General features: G+C 43.4%; 1 protein-coding gene across 7 annotated transcripts in view; it reads right to left on the reverse strand.

Moving 5' to 3' along the window:
- lama2 (laminin, alpha 2) overlaps nt 1–17,541 on the reverse strand; it is a 378,441-nt gene that overhangs the window by 19,117 nt on the left and 341,783 nt on the right. For all 7 annotated transcript variants that reach the window (XM_067984560.1, XM_067984559.1, XM_067984558.1 and 4 more), the window contains 3 exons: nt 12,459–12,635; nt 8,028–8,208; nt 1,415–1,527 (listed from right to left, as the gene is read on the reverse strand). In XM_067984560.1, the coding sequence (XP_067840661.1) occupies nt 1,415–1,527; nt 8,028–8,208; nt 12,459–12,635 (471 nt within the window). The remainder of the gene's footprint in view (nt 1–1,414; nt 1,528–8,027; nt 8,209–12,458; nt 12,636–17,541) is intronic.

The following is a 17,541-nucleotide window of genomic DNA, read 5'->3' on the forward strand; positions in this document are numbered from 1 at the left end:
TCTGCACCTGTTCATGACACTTCAATGATCTATGTACCTGTACCCCTAAGTCCTTTTGGACATCCACTGTTTTTAACTTTTTACCATTTAGAAAGTACCCTGTTCTATCCTTTTTTGATCCAAAGTGGATGACCTCACATTTGTCTACATTGAATTCCATTTGCCACAGTTTTGCCCATTCACCTAATCTATCAATATCGCTTTGTAATTTTATGTTTGATAAAGTGCCACATAATAGGTTTATCAGTAAAGTTGAAGCCCATGGAATAAAAAGGGCAGTGACAGTATGGATACGAAATTGGTTAAGTGACGGGAAACAGAGAGTATTGGTGAACGATTGTTTTTCGAACTGGAGGAAGGTATACAGTGGTATTCCTCAGGGGTTGGTTCTAGGACCACTGCTTTTCTTGATATATATTGATGACTTGGACTTGGGTGTACAGGACACAATTTCAAAATTTGCAGATGATACAAAAGTTGGAAGTGTAGTGAACAGCGAGTAGGATAGTGATAGACTTCAAGGGGACATAGAGGCTGATGGAATGGGCGGACACATGGCAGATGAAATTTAACGCAGAGAAGTGCAAAGTGATACATTTTGGTAAGAAGAACGAGGAGAGGCAATATAAACTAAAGGTTACAATTCTAAAGGGGGTGCAGGAACAGAGAGATCTGGGGGTAAATGTGCACAAATCGTTGAAGTTGGCAGGGCAGGTTGAGAAAGCGGTTAAAAATGCATACGGGATTCTGGGCTTTATAAATAGAGGCATTGAGTACAAAAGCAAGGAGGTTATGATGAACCTTTATAAAACACTTGTTCTGCCACAACTGGAGTATTGTGTCCAGTTCTGGGCTCCACACTTTAGGAAGGGTGTGAAGGCCTTGGAGAGGCTACAGAAAAGATTTACTAGAATGGTTTCAGGGTATGAGGGCCTTCAGTTACGTGGATAGACTGGAGAAGCTGGGGTTAGAGCAGAGAAGGTTGAGAGGAGATTTGATAGAGATGTTCAAAATCATGAAGGGTTTAGACAGAGTAGATAGAGAGAAACTGTGCCCATTGGTGGAAAGGTCAAGAATCAGAGGACAAAGATTTAGGTGATTGGCAAAAGAACAAAAGATGACATGAGGAAAAACTTTTTTTACGCAGTGAGTGGTTGTGATCTGGAATGCACTGCCTGAAAGGGTGGTGGAGGCAGATTCAATCATGGCATTTAAAAGAGAATTGGATAAGTACTTGAAAGAAAAAAATGTGTAGGGCTACGGGGAAAGGGCAGGGGAGCGGGACTAGCTGGACTGCTCTTGCATAGAGCCGGCATGGTCTCAAAGGGCCGAATGGCCTCCTTCTGTGCTGTAACCATTCTATGATTCTAGAGTATCACACAGTAATTATATTGTATAAAATTTCTACTGTTACCTTGTTTTGACTTTGGTATCATCAAACTCCATGGCAACATGACTATTCTTGGACAGGCCAAAGTGCTTGGCTTTCAGCAGTGCGATTGGGGAAATGTCAAAAGCACATGTCATCTACATATAAAATCAGCAAAAAGTGAAGATTCAAAATCAGACCATAGAAATAGGTCACTAAAATATCAACAGACCACTGACATAACTTGGAAATAGTCGAGTATAGAAATATGCTCAGTCAATTCCACAAGATAACACAGTGTTATAACTGAGTATGTATGATTATTAAAAATACAAAGTTCTAAAATTATCAATCTATAGTGAAACCTCCATTATCCCGTTTATCTGTCAGAATTTTCACAGGGAGAAACCTTACATGAGGCATTTCTGTACTGGACAGCTTCGTTCATTTATATTTCATGCCATGTTCTTAGTGAATAAAACTACATAAGATTTCTTTTGTTATTTGAATTGTACTTATTTTCATTCCTATGTCAAGGGTATAAAGTTTAGAGACTCTCAATTATCTTCCAATTTCGTTAACTGCCATGTGGAGCCCCTCCATTATGGTGGGTAATGAAGACTCCGCTGTAGTTCAACCAGTATTTTGATCTTTCTTAACATAAGGTATATTTTGTGGTTCCTGGGTTTTTCCTGATACCATCTCACATTTCTAACAATAGTTTGATTCACAATTAGTATAACATATAGTTAATTTGAGCTGTAAAATCATGCATAGCTATTACAATCAAAAACCTGAAAAGACTATGTCAGTTAAAGACATTTGAAAGGCTAGGAGGAGTACTTTTGGTACAAAGTACTCTCCGAAAAATATTATTTTTTTTTAAAAATGGAATATCTTCCATCTGTGATTTAATGTATTGTTCTCCTTCCCATGACTATTTTTAATGATTCTTCTATTAGTTTACATGGAATAGAAGCAAGACTAATGGGTTTATGGTCACCTGTGTTGGTTTTGTCACTTTTTCGAATATGGCACTACATTGGCCTGTTTCCAAGCCAGCTCCCTGCATCTGTCCAAATCTGTACTTAGATCTGCGAATAATTATGTGAATGACCTAACCCTTGAAAACTGCATGCTGATACTTTTCTATTTAGAGTTCCAGCAGTTCTTAACTATTCATGACTGAATTACGCCAGCAGATGAAAATCACCCTATACCAGTTCTTAAGAACATAAGAAATAGGAGCAGGAGTAGACCATACGACCCCTCGAACCTGCTCCGCCATTCAATAAGATCATGGCTGATCTTCGACCTCAACTTGACTTTCCTGCCCTTTTCCCATATCCCTTGATTCCCTTAGTGTCCAAATATCCATCGATTTCAGTCTTGAATATACTCAACAACTGAGCACCCACAGCGCTCTGGGGTAGAGAATTCCAAAGATTCACAAACCTCTAAGTGAAGAAATTTCTCCTCATCTCGGTCCTAAATGGCCGACCCCTTATCTTGAGACTATGACCTCTCGTGCTGGACTCTCCAGCGGGGAAACAGCCTCTTAGAGGGCTTGACAGGGTAGATGCTAAGAATTTTCTACGTTTCAATGAGATCAATGAGATCACCTCTCATTCTTCTAAACTCCAGGCCCATTCTACTCAATCTCTCCTCATAGGGCAACTCTCTCATCCCAGGAATAAATCTAGTGAACTTTCGTTGCACCCACTCTAAGGCAAGTATATCCTTCCTTAGGTAAGGAGACCAAAACTGTACACAGTACTCCAGGTGTGGTCCCACCAGAGCCCTATATAATTGCAGCATGGCCTCCTGACTCTTATATTCCAACTCCCTTGCAATAAAGGCTAATATACCATTTACCTTCCTAATTGCTTGCTGTACTGCATGTTAACTTTCTGTGATTCATGTACAAGGACACCCAAATCCCTCTGACTACTAACATTTTAGCCTCTCACCTTTTAAAAAATATTCTGCTTTTCTATTCTTCCTACCAAAGTGGATAATTTCACATTTCCCCACATTATACTCCAACTGCTACCTTCTCGCCCACTCACTTAACCTGTCCATATCCCTTTGCAGCCTCTTTGTGTCCTCCTCACAGCTTACTTTCCCACTTAGCTTTGTATCGTCAGCAAACTTGGATACGTTACACTCGGTCCCCTCATCTAAGTCATTATATAGATTGTAAACAGCTGAGGCCCAAGCACTGATCCTTGCGGCACCCCACTAGTTACAACCTGCCAACCTGAAAATGTCCCGTTTAGTCCTACTCTCTGTTTTCTGTCCGTTAACCAATCCTCAATCCATGCTAATATATTACCCCAATCCCATGAGCCCTAATCTTGTGTAACAATCTCTTATGTGGCATCTTATCGAATGCCTTTTGAAAATCCAAATATGCTACATCCACTGCTTCACATTTATCTACCCTGTTAGTTACATCCTCAAAAAGCTCTAATAAATTTGTCAAACACAATTTCCCTTTCATAAAACCGTGTTGACTCTGCCTAATCATATTATGATTTTCTAAGTGCCCTGTTATTACGTCCTTAATAATAGGATCTAGCATTCTCCCTACTATTGATGTCAGGCTAACTGGCTTCTAAAGTTTATCTTCAAACTTTTCGTCCTCAAGTTCATTAGCATCCAAAAGTGGGAGAAATGAATTGATTGGATCTAATTGGCTCCATTCTGAATGGCTTTAGTCCCACCTTCCGACTGACCTGATCAGTTGATAACGACAATGTCCAATCTTTTTAAAAATTGATTTTTTTCCTGTAAAACACTAATAAATTGGCACTTGTTGACTGTTAGCATAAAGCACTGATTGTTGGCCTGCATGCACTTTGGACCAGCCGAGGAGTCAAGGCAAGAGCATCCAAGTTGGAAACACTTTGCATCAGCAAGGCGGCAAAGGAAGAAGCACTCCAGATACAAACCCCTGTAGCAATTCATCAAACTAGTTCTGGGTATAAATGGGGACCTGAAGTGTAGGGGAAATCATTTCTTAAATTGAAGACATCTTAGGAAATGTTTTCAACTTAAAGAAAAATACATGGGGGGCACTAATTTGTACTTTCTTCTTTAATATCACTTAAACATCATCTTAATTAGACTTGTTAGCAAAATTGAAGCCCATGGGATTAAAGGGCAGTAGCAGTGGCAGTGTGGATACATAATTGGCTAAGAGACAGAAAGCACAAAGTAGTCATGAACGGTTGTTTTTTAGATTGGAGGGAAGTATAGAGTGGTGTCTTGCAGGGGTTGGTATTAGGACCACTGCTCTTTTTGATAAATAATAATAACCTGGAGTTGGGTATAACAGGCATAATTTCGAAGTCTGCAGATGACACAAAACTCGGAAATGTAGTAAACAGTGAGGAGGATAGTAACAGACTTCAGGAGGATAGAGACAGACTGGTAAAATGGGCAGACACATGGCAGATGAAATTTAATGCAGAGAAGTATGAAGTGATGCATTTTGATAGAAAGAATGAGGAGAGGCAATATAAACTAAATGGTACAATTTTAAAAGGGGTGCAGGAACAAATAGACCTGGGGGTTCACATACACAAATCTTTGAAGGTGGCAGGACCAGTTGAGAATGTTGTTAAAAAAGCGTATGGGATCCTTGGATTTATAAACAGAAGCATAGAGTACAAAAGTAAGGAAGTTATGCCAAACCTTTATAAATCACTGGTTAGGCCCCAGCAGAAATATTGTGTCCAATTCTGGGCACCACACTTTAAGACGGATATCAAGGCCTTAGAGAGGAGATTTACTAGAATGGGACTTCAGTTACGTGGAGAGACTAGAGATGCTGGGGTTGTTCTCCTTAGAGCAGAGAAGGTTAAAGGGAGACTTAACAGAGGTGTTCAAAATTCTGAGGGATTTGATAGAGTAAATATGGAGACACTGTTGTCACTGGCAGGAGGGTGGGTAATCAGAGGACAGAGGTTTAAGGTAATTGGCAAAAGAACCAGAGGCGAGATGAGGAGACTTTTTTTTTTACGCAGCGAGTTGTTATGATCTGGAATGTACTGCCTGAAATGGTGGTGGAAGCAGATTCAACAGTAACTTTCAAAAGGGAATTGGATAAATATTTGAAGGGGAAAAATTTGCAGGGCTACAGGGAAAGAGCAGGGGAATGGGACTAACTGGATAGCTCTTTCAAAGAGTCAGCACGGGTATAACAGGCCGAATGGCCTCCTTTCGTGCTGTATCATTCTATGATTCTATGACCAATCACTATATATCAAAATGTGTAAAATTCTATTTGGTGTAGTGCAGGAAAGAAATGGTGAGAACCCATTTTCTTTAGTTCACAATGCGATCCTGCCTTTGTAAAATTATCTTATCAGATTTTGGCTGTAAGGAACTAGTAAAAGTCCAAGTTAGCTTTCAAAGGTTTTGAAAGGCTTTTGCGTTTGAACATTGTTTAAGAAGATTAACGAGAATTTGGTGTAAAACAAAGATTTTTAGGCGATGAATGATTTCCTAGGGATTATGAAAACTGTTCAAACACAATTATTAGATGACAAAAGGTACCAGAATGGAGCCATGATCAGTAGTAAGCTTGCTGCTCTTGAGTTCAGCGAGAAGCACATCCTAAGAAGCAGTAAGTGTAGGTAAAAAATGTTAGAGACTGAAGCAAAGAATAAGCTCATGTCAGCCATTTCCAGTAAAGCTTTTTAAAAGTTTGTTAATGATGCACACATCAGAAGTCTTGTGTATGATGATAACAATAAAAAAATAAATTGAGCTACATTAGAAAAAAATTCTGATGCTAGACTCTTATGTATAGAGCTCATCCAAAACACTGCTGCCCATATCTTAACTTGCTCCAAGTCCCGTTCACCCATCACCCCTGTGCTCGCTGACCTACATTGGCTCCTGGTCTGGAAACTGCTCGATTTTAAAATTCTCATTTCTTGTTTTCAAAATCCTTCTGTGGCCCTTGCCCCTCTCTATCTCTGTACCTCCTCCAGCCCTCCTCTGAGATCTCTGCGCTCCTCCAATTTTGGCCTCTTGTGCATCCCTGATGTTAATCACTCCACCATTGGCGGCCGTGCCTTCAGGTGCCTAGGCCCTAAGTTCTGGAATTTCCTCCCTAAACCTATCTGTCTCTCTAACTCTCTCTCCTCCTTTAAGACGCTCCTTAAAACCCATCTCTTCGACCAAGCTTTTGGTCACCTGTTGTAATCCCTCCTTATGTGGCTCTATGTCAAATTTTGTTTGATAATGCTCCTGTGAAGCGCCTTGTGACGTTTTAACATATTAAAGGTACTATATAAATGCAAGTTGTTGTTGTTGTGTTAGCAGTCAAATTTATATCTACGTGTGTGGGAAAGGTAAATTAAAATGGTCTCAATAAGGTGAATAAGTTTTTTAATTTTATAATCCATGTTATTAGTACCGATCATAAATGTAGAACTACATAGAACGTTCAGCACAAAAACAGTCCATTTGGCCCACCTGGTCCATGCCTGTGTTTATGCTCCACACGAGCCCCCTCCCACCCCTCTTCATCTAACCCTATCAGCATAACCTATTCCTTTCTCTCTCACGTGTTTATCTATCTTCCCCTTAAATGCATCTATGCTATTTGCCTCAACTACTCCTTGTGGTAGTGTAACTCCAAACATTATATTTACATTGACAACTGAGCTGTGCAGGAGGATCATGAGAGTTAGGTCACGAAAGCATCACCAAGCCAATTTTGGCATTGTAATTACCCTACATTTACAAAAATAAGCAGATAAAACCAATAATGAAGGGCAGTTTATATGCACAGTGTGTAAATGAGTATAGATGCCCATTTTTTCAGTCTCTTCAAAGTGCTTATGTTCCAATACCAAAAAAGAGATGGTGATAAAAGAGAAAGAAAGCAGTTTGCAATTTCTCTGTTAAAAAAATAATGTAACGAGCCCAATCTCACTGCCACCAATAGTGTGGAATAGATATGCTGCAGCAGCATCCCTCATCATGTGTCACTTCTGTGAATTCATTTCACTGATATAATTAAATGAAGGGCTCCATTGGCCACTAACACTGCATAGATAAAGAAACATAGCAAATGGCTTTTTATCTATGTAAATATTTTGGCCGTCCTTTAATAAGCAATAACAGTATGAAGAGGCAATTTGCAATTATGTAAGCAATTTATATAATCTGTTAAAGAAAAAATAGCATTTTGTCTGTTGATTTGTGTGAATGTTCACTAAGTGCCAACAAGTAAATCACAATATATGTCATTATAATTGTGACTTGATGCACTGTGCTATCAATCACTGTGTGTATTATATTATTTATTTCAAGAGCCAAAGCAGCATTTATTGAATTTCTCCTCCCAGCAAGACATCATTGTGGGAGAATTTTAAGAGTCCATGGTGCCAGTGGGGAGCCTTGACCCCTGCAATGCAATTTTGCAAATTTGTGTGCAGACTGTCCATGATTTTCAGAGCTTTTAGTGGGAAGTGCGCACCTGAATTTGCAATTTATGCTGCTGGCAAGAAAGTATGAACTCATGAAATCACCCGTTATGTACTAGTATGATCAATCAATTATCTTTGATTTGGAAGTGAGAATGATTTCTATAAGCACATCATGCAATTAATGCTCATTTGGGGAAAAAATAACTCACAGGAGCAGGTGTAGGAATTCTTTTCAGTTCTGTAATAGGTTTGACTGTGATCTGAGCTGAGATTCTAGTTGCTGTCTCAATCTCCTCATCTTCTTCGGGAAGTGGTTTTGAATGTTTTAGGGTTGGGCATCTGCCAATGTCAGCATTCTCAAAAGATACTGGTTGAGCAAAATCTAGCGGTCTAAGAGAGAAAGCAAAAATGTGGAAGAATAATTGTATGGCTAATATAAATCCTACAGTATGGAGCACTGCAAGAAAAGAACAGCTATATTTAAAGGTTATCTAATTGCACAAACTTATCTGCCAGTACAAGGTGTAATAGTTGACAGCAGGCACAGTTTTGTGATGTCATTGGACAATTAAAAGCCATGAATTTCTTAAGTTAGATAAATGAGGAGCTATTTGTAATATTAAAATTCTAAACTAAAAGGTTTCTTTTGTACTTATGACACCAATAGTGAAGATGAAAAGAAGAACCAAAATTACCGCTTTCAGTGTTGTGGACAAGTTTTTGCCTCTGAGCATTGTTGGGCTTCAGGGCCCAGCAATGAGTACACTCAGCTAGCACCTTCACCAGCATAAAAACATGGCTACTGTTTTTTTCAACACATTCAATATCTCGACTTTTGATTGGTTGAAAAACTGCCCTTTAAATCCAGTTTTCAACCAATGCAAACTTATTTTTATTAAAAATCAGCTTTCACTGCAAATTGGATGGTTCAGGGGAAAAAGAAAAAAGGTAAACAAAGGGCTTTGAAGCTTTTTTTTAAAAGGGAAAAATTAAATTAAAAGTTAGGATGGGTTTGATTAGGTAAGAAAAAATGTAAAAATGAAGAAAAAATAAATATAGAACATAAAGTACAGGAGAAAATAGGGGTGGCAGGCTGAGCAGAACCAAAGGGGATGAAGTTCGGTTGGGGTTTTCCAACTCATTTGGTGGAATAGCTGCACCATGGACCAATGGTGTAAAATTGTCCACACCGCTTTCGTGGGATTTCTGCAGCTTTTCTGTCAAAGTTATGGTAGGTGATTGGAAAAACAATGATGAAAATTTAGCCCCGAAGTTTAAGTTTTAAATTTACTTTTTTTCTAAAGGATTAACATTACTCTGGTAACTCTACTGTTGAAATTGAGATGATGTGGAGATGCCGGTGATGGACTGGGGTGGACAAATGTACGGAGTCGTACAACACCAGGTTATAGTCCAACAGCTTTATTTGAAATCACAAGCTTTCAGAGCTTTGCTCCTTTGTCAGGTGAGTGAAGGGTTCCATAAAGGCACCGCATATATATGATGTGGAGATGCCGGTGATGGACTGGGGTTGACAATTGTAAACAATTTTACAACACCAAGTTATAGTCCAGCAATTTTATTTTAAATTCACAAGCTTTCGGAGACTTCCTCCTTCCTCAGGTAAATGTTCAGGATCTCCTTGAAGCCTACGCATTTATACATATAGAACAATACATGGTGTTTACAGACTGCCCCTGCAACTGCCCGTTGCCAAGGCAATCACCGTGTTCAGACAGAGAGGTGTCACCTGCAGAACCCCCGAATACACATTCAACAAAAAAACAAACAGGAAAAAAAAACAGAGAAGAAAAACAGAGAGAGGCAGAAACATCCTGAAGGCAGAGAGAGCCAGCAAATGACCCATTATATTAAAAACAGATAACATTTGTTCGCTGGTGGGGTAACGTGTAGCGTGACATGAACCCAAGATCCCGGTTGAGGCCGTCCTCATGGGTGCGGAACTTGGCTATCAATTTCTGCTCGACGATTTTGCGTTCGACCAGCGAACAAATGTTATCTGTTTTTAATATAATGGGTCATTTGCTGGCTCTCTCTGCCTTCCGGATGTTTCTGCCTCTCTCTGTTTTTCTTCTCTGTTTTTTTTCCTGTTTGTTTTTTTGTTGAATGTGTATTCGGGGGTTCTGCAGGTGACACCTCTCTGTCTGAACACGGTGATTGCCTTGGCAACGGGCAGTTGCAGGGGCAGTCTGTAAACACCATGTATTGTTCTATATGTATAAATGCGTAGGCTTCAAGGAGATCCTGAACATTTACCTGAGGAAGGAGGAAGTCTCCGAAAGCTTGTGAATTTAAAATAAAATTGCTGGACTATAACTTGGTGTTGTAAAATTGTTTACAACCGCATATATAGTCAGAGAACAATGCCTGGTGATTACAGATAATCTTTCCAACTGCCCGTTATCACACCTCGGCAGAGAGATAATCACAGCAATCAAAGGAGTGGATGGTGTTCAGACAGGTTATTCAGGGACACATTACATCCAAGAATACTGAATACACAAGGGGTCAGATAACAAAGACAGAGAGAGAGAGAGAGAGAGAGAGAGAGAGAGACTCAACAGGCAGAGAGAGAGAGAGAATGACCAGTTGTATTAAAAAGAAAACTTTTTTTCGCTGGTGGGGTTACATGTAGCGTGACATGAACCCAAGATCCCGGTTGAGGCCGTCCTCATGGGTGCGGAACTTGGCTATCAATTTCTGCTCGACGATTTTGCGTTGTCGTGTGTCTCGAAGGCCGCCTTGGAGAACGCTTACCCGAAGATCGGAGGCTGAATGTCCGTGACGGCTGAAGTGTTCCCCGACTGGGAGGGAACCCTCCTGTCTGGCGATTGTTGTGCGGTGTCCGTTCATCCGTTGTCGCAGTGTCTGCATGGTCTCGCCAATGTACCATGCTCCGGGGCATCTTTTCCTGCAATGTATGAGGTAGACAACGTTGGCCGAGTCACAGGAGTATGAACCACGTACCTGGTGGGTGGTGTCCTCTCGTGTGATGGTGGTATCAAATGAGGAGGAACGCGATGGACACCCTCGTAAGAACGGGATATGACGCTCGACTCGTCGATCGACAGTTCCGACGGGCCACAGCGAAAAATCGCATAGACCTCCTCAGAAGACAAACACGGGACACAACCAACAGAGTACCCTTCGTCATCCAGTACTTCCCCGGAACGGAGAAACTATGCCATGTTCTTCGCAGCCTTCAACATGTCATCGATGACGACGAACACCTCGCTAAGGCCATCCCCACGCTTCCACTACTCGCCTTCAAACAGCCACCCAACCTCAAACAGACCATCGCTCGCAGCAAATTATCCAGCTTTCAGGAGAACAGCGTCCACGACACCACACAACCCTGCCATGGCAACCTCTGCAAGACATGCCAGATCATTGACACAGATACCACCATCACACGAGAGGACACCACCCACCAGGTACATGGTTCATACTCCTGTGACTCGGCCAACGTTGTCTACCTCATACGTTGCAGGAAAGGATGCCCCGGAGCATGGTACATTGGCGAGACCATGCAGACACTGCGACAACGGATGAACGGACACCGCACAACAATCGCCAGACAGGAGGGTTCCCTCCCAGTCGGGGAACATTTCAGCAGTCAAGGACATTCAGCCTCCAATCTTCGGGTAAGCATTCTCCAAGGCGGTCTTCGAGATACATGACAACGCAAAATCGTTGAGCAGAAATTGATAGCCAAGTTCCGCACCCATGAGGACGGCCTCAACCGGGATCTTGGGTTCATGTCATGCTACATGTAACCCCACCAGCGAAAAAAAGTTATCTGTTTTTAATACTGGCCATTCTCTCTCTCGTTCTCTGTCTTTGTTATCTGACCCCTTGTGTATTCAGTATTCTTGGATGTAATGTGTTCCTGACTAACCTGTCTGAACACCATCCACTCCTTTGATTGCTGTGATTATCTCTCTGCCGAGGTGTGATAACGGGCAGTTGGAAAGATTATCTGTAATCACCAGGCATTGTTCTCTGACTATATATGCGGTGCCTTTATGGAACCCTTCTTCATTCACCTGACGAAGGAGCAAAGCTCTGAAAGCTTGTAATTTCAAATAAAGCTGTTGGACTATAACCTGGTGTTGTACGACTCCGTACAGTTGAAATTGAGGAACTTTATTACAGTAATATCAGCATGTATTTCAGCATGACATTGTGTGTGGTGAAGGAAGACTACAAACAAGACTAGATTGGTGAAGGTATATTCAATAAGATAAGATAATTCAATATCAAAGTAAATATTTTAAAAAGAGGATAATTACACTAATATGCACAAAGAATTTCTATGTCATTCTGCACAGAAAAATGTGCTCAAGTCAATTAATTTAAAGATACTATTATAAGGGTAATTCACCAGTCAGGCACTTTCAAAGAACGCATGTTAGGAAATCATAAGCCCGCAGCCTGTGGTTTTCCCTCCAATTGAAAGAATGGAAATTTATGGGCTGTTGGCCTGTGATTTGACAACATGGTCTTATGTTCAACTATGTAACATGTCGTCCCTGGGAGTGCCAGATTGGGGAATCATCCCATTAATTTTTTTTCTCCAAATGTGTCTTTTTCTTAGGAGCAATGAAGTCTTTACTCACACTGAATTAACAACTAAATTCCATATACAGCCTTCAAAAGGTATGATACTTCTTAAATGACTTGTTTGGAACGAGACAGGAACACCTCCAACAAACAGTCTTTTAATGTTGAGAGGCTGGTCATTAGGTAGTCGTTGTCTCTGAGCGTTTTCTTCATTCACTTGCACTGTGAGTGACCTGACAGCAAAAAGAATCTCACGTTATCTGCATATTTGAGGTTTTAAGTACTGCAAGGAAGTAGAAATAATTAATTCATATTTAAATTAATAGTATCATAGTAGGTACACCATAGGAGGAGGCCATTCAGCCCATCATGCCTGTGCTGGCTCTTTGAAAGAGCTATCTAATTAGCCCCATTCCCCATAGCCCTGTAAATTTTTTCCCTTCAAGCATTTATCTAATTCCCTTTTGAAAGTCACTATTGAATCTGCTTCCGCCACCCTTTCAGACAGTGCATCCCAGATCATAATAACTCGCTACGTAAAAAAAATGTTTCCTCATGTCGCCTCTGGTTCTTTTGCTGATCACCTTAAATCTGTATCCTCTGGTTACCGATCCTTCTGCCACTGGAAAAAGTTTCTCCCTATTTACACTATCGAAACCGTTCATGATCTTGAACACCTCTATCAAATCTCCCCTTAACCTTCTCTGTTCGAAGGAGAACAACCACAGCTTCTCCAGTCTCTCCACATAACTGAAGTCCCTCATCCCTGGTACCATTCTAATAAATCTCTTCCACACCCTCTCTAAGGCCTTGACATCCTTCCTAAAGTGTGGTGCCTGCAATTGAACGCAATACTCCAGCTGAGGCCGAACCAGTGTTTTATAAAGGTTTAGCATAACTTCCTTGCTTTTGTACTCTACGCCTCTATTAATAAAGCCCAGGATCCCATACGCTTTTCTTTTAACAACAAACAACTTTTTTTTAACCCAACAGGAAAAGTGGTCCAACCGTGGCTAACAAGAGAAATTAAAGATAGTATTAAATCAAAGAAAGAGGCATATAAAGTTGCCAGAAAAAGCAGTAAGCCTGAGGATTGGGAGAATTTTAGAATTCAGCAAAAGACGACCAAGAATTTGATAAAGAAAGGGAAAATAGAATATGAGAGTAAACTAGCGAGAAACATAAAAACAGACTGTAAAAGCTTCTATAGGTGTGTAAAAAGGAAAAGACTGGCGAAGGCAAATGTGGGTTCCTTACAGACAGAGACGGGAGAATTTATAATGGGGAATAAGGAAATGGCAGAAAAATTAAACAAATACTTTGGGGTCGATTTTAGGATGGCTGAGCGGGTGCGTTCGTGGCGGGGGGGCTCTGATAATTGGGGATTCCCGGGGTGGGTCCGGAGCCTGGCTCCAACCCGCCCACTTCCGGGTTTCCCAGTGACGCGCTTAGATGCGCGCGTAGCCCCCGCATGCGGGATTCCCACCGGCAATTAAAGCCGGCGGAATCCCAATTAAACCAATTATTTTGATACTTCAGGTTGTTAGCAGACCTGATTGGGAGGATATTTTAGGAGGGGTGGGATTTTCATCTCAACTGAGCGTATTTCCAGTACTGGGGGAAACACGCCCAGTTGAAATAGACGTGTTGCAGCCACCAGCCTGTGGTAGCTGCAAAGGTCCATTTGACAGGTGGGGGGGTGGGGTGGAAGGACACCCTCACTCATTGCAGGAGTGGGGTAGATCTGGGGTGAAGAGGGGAACATCGGGTGGGGGGGGGGTGAAGAGGGGGACAGCGGAAGGACATCGGGTGGGTTGAAAAGGGGGAGATTGGAGAGGGAGACATCGGACATCGGAGCAGGGTGCAAAGGTAGGTTCATTTTGTGTTTTAATTTCCTTCTATGGTTTTTTAATTTAATTTATTTTGTTTCTTTTTCCCTGATCCAGTCCTTCAGCCAGGCGTGAATCAGAAGCAGTGGGCAAGCCGCCCAGGTAAGTTAAAAATCGATACAATCACTTAATCTGTCACAGGCAAAGTGCCTTAAGTACCACAATGAGGTACATTTGACTCTTTGGGGCCGATTTTCGGATGGCCGAGCAGGTGCGTTGGGGGCAAGGGTCTCCTAAAACGACGGAATCCCGGAGCAGGTTCGGAGCCCGGCTCCAACCCACTGACTTCCGGGTTCCCCAGTGATGCATTCGGGTGCGCGCGCAGCTCCCGCATGCGGGACTCCCACCGTCAATTAAAGCCGGCGGGATGCTACTTCACATATTTATTTAGAAACTTAAGGTACTTGACAACCTCATTGAGTGGAGATTTTGGCAGGGGGGCAATTTTGAAGGATCCTCAGCATGTTTCCCGTGCTGTGGGAAACACTCCCTGTTGTAGCAGACATATTTCAGCCAGCAGCCAGTGGGAGATGCAAAGGATTATTTGACAGGTGGGGGGAAAACCTCATTTATTGCAGCAGGGCACTCTGTCACTTCAGACAAAGTTTTGGCTGCAACACCTTTGTCTTTCCACTCAAAATTATTAATTTATACCCTAAACTCTGCTGTGCAAACACATTTACCTACTTTGCGGACCCCCTCAAACTCACACTGTCAGGATGGGGGGCGCCACAGCTGCATTCATCACTTCATCCGAGCACGAGCAATATCACCAGCCTCGCCGTCCACCTCTGCCACGTGGAGCTCCACAACACAGTGCTGCGCCACAGGCACCTGCACAAAATAGTCATGCAACTACATGTACACCCACTGTAGGGTGACCCAATGGGTGGCATCAATTGTGGGTGTTCATGGTGAACCTCATGAAAGGGACTTATTACACAAGCCAGTCAAGAATGGCCAAGACGTGGCAGTAGTGGTAACAATAATACTATTTAATATGCCATTAACGAAAATCAAATATAAATAAAAAATATGACAAATCGTCAAAACACCCTTGTGCATCCCCTTTGTGCTCACAAAACCTTCGCCTTACGCTTACGAGTACTCCTACATGGTGCTTCCCCTGTGGCTGCAGCAGTGGCAGGTTGCTCTTGTTCATGCCCTGACCGATTAGATGCTTTGGGCCTACGCCCTCTGGGTTTCGGTGCCTGTGAGGGCCCCTCCAAAGACTGCTCCACCTGCACCTATGCAGGGGCAGACATGGCCGCCTGGAGAGGAGGGAGCATTGCGGGTACTGGTTGAGAGGGGGGCAACGAGTGAGATGTGGTCGCGCTTTGAGTGGCGTCCCCACTTCCATGTCCCCTTTCGCCATCATCCCTCTCCTGGGCCAGGCCCACGTCACTCCTACCACCCTGCCGGATGACAGTTTGGAGGACATCTGTGAAGCCTTGTAAGGCCAGTGCCAGAGTATCTACCTGCCTGTTTAAGGCAGCAGAAAGTTGCTCACCCTGAGTCTGAAGGGCTGTTGTCAGGGCCTCAATGGACTCATTGACGAGCCCTGCTTGAACTCCATGGAGGCTAGCCTTCCCTCCATCGCAGACATTCCCGCACTTACCCACAACACTATCTCAGAGATGCCCTCACATCCTCTGACAGTATCTCAGAGATTCCCTCCTGTACTTGTGCCACCATTCCACTCATGCAGGAGTTGGACTCCTCCATCCTCTGGGCTATTGTGGAGAGTGCGCGTGGCACCTGTTCCAGCACCTCGCAAATGTGCTGCTGCCCCTTGATCATTCTCCTTTTAAAGGACAGCCCCCAGGGTTCAGCATCTGTGTCCAGCTGAGCAGAGCCTGGAGAAGAGTGCTCCCACCGACGCGGACTCTCCACAGCTGCCCCTGCCACCAGTGTCTGCTCGTGCTCACATGTGTGTGGTGACTCACCATGTGTGACCCCAACTAAGTGAGAACGGGGACTCACTAAGGTGTGTGTATCTGCGCTGGTGGATGGCTTGCTCAGATGTGACGGTGCCCCCTCAGAGGCCGGCGGGTCCTCTAAGGAATCGCCCTCCACCGTCACAGTCATTCTGAAGGCCCTGTAAGAGAACAGAAGGCAATATTAAGCATGATGACAGATGTTGAGGTGCTGAAGATGGCAAGGCATGACAACATCATTTGCTATCATGAGTGCTGAATGTTAAAGTTCTGTCACCAGCCGTTTGTCGGGTGGCAGTCTCGGCGTCCCCGACGGACAGGCACTCGAGGGTGCGACTTAGTTCAAGAGCCTCCTGCTCCACGTCTGTGAAGACGACCTGATGTTGCGGCCCCCCTCTGGTCTTCGCCCTCTCCCGTGCATTCTGAGCTCTTTTCTCCTATAAGGGGAGAAAGTAGAGAGGCGTGAGTGAGGGATAGTGACGTGGCCAACCGCTGAATGCATTGGTTTGGGTGAGGCTGACCGTGAAAGAGATGCATCAGAGGGTGAGTATGAGACAGAGCCATGACATTGGATCAGGATTGAGTTGAGTGGTAGCGGTGGGAGGTGAGTAAGTGCACATAAGTTGAGGATGAGGTTTGAGTGGGTGTTAGGAGTGATGCGATAGAGTAGTGTTGGCATGTACAGAATGAGTTGTGGGGTGGGGGTGGTGATGTGGAAGACAGAGTGTAGGAGAATGAGTGAGTGTACTCACTTTGGCTGACCTAGTTAGGTCATTGAAATGCTTCCTGCACTGGATCATGTGTGGGAGACGTTGCTGCTGCTGGTGACCTCCTCTGCCACCTCGAGCCAGGCCTTCTTGGTGGCAGAGACAGGCCACTTCCTCCCGTCCGCTGGGTGGAAAATATCCCTCCTCCTTCTCACTCCATCCAGTAGGACCTAGAGTGAGGCATCGGTAAATCTGGGAGCAGCCTTTCCCCTGGTCTGCTCCATTCTGCACTTTTGGTTCTTTGCTGCAGGAGCAGCATTGGAGGACTGCCCCTTTAATTAGGGCTCCTCCAGCTGACAGCCTGTGATGCGGGTGCGCAGTCTGCCTGCTGCGCAGATTGACAACGGTAAACCCGGAAGCCACAGTAAGAGGCTTCAATTTACCCGCGATCGCGTGGGGAACGGACGGATTTTACTGGGCGGGTTACCCATGCGCCCAGTCACTCCCCCCGCTGCCATCCGCCTCCCTGGCAATATCGGGGCCCTCAACTGTCATCCCGCCAGCTTTAGTTACCGGCAGGACTTCTGTTTTCAGGTCGTCCGCGCG

Source organism: Heptranchias perlo, chromosome 5 (genome assembly GCF_035084215.1).
Source record: "Heptranchias perlo isolate sHepPer1 chromosome 5, sHepPer1.hap1, whole genome shotgun sequence".
NCBI lineage: Eukaryota > Metazoa > Chordata > Chondrichthyes > Hexanchiformes > Hexanchidae > Heptranchias > Heptranchias perlo.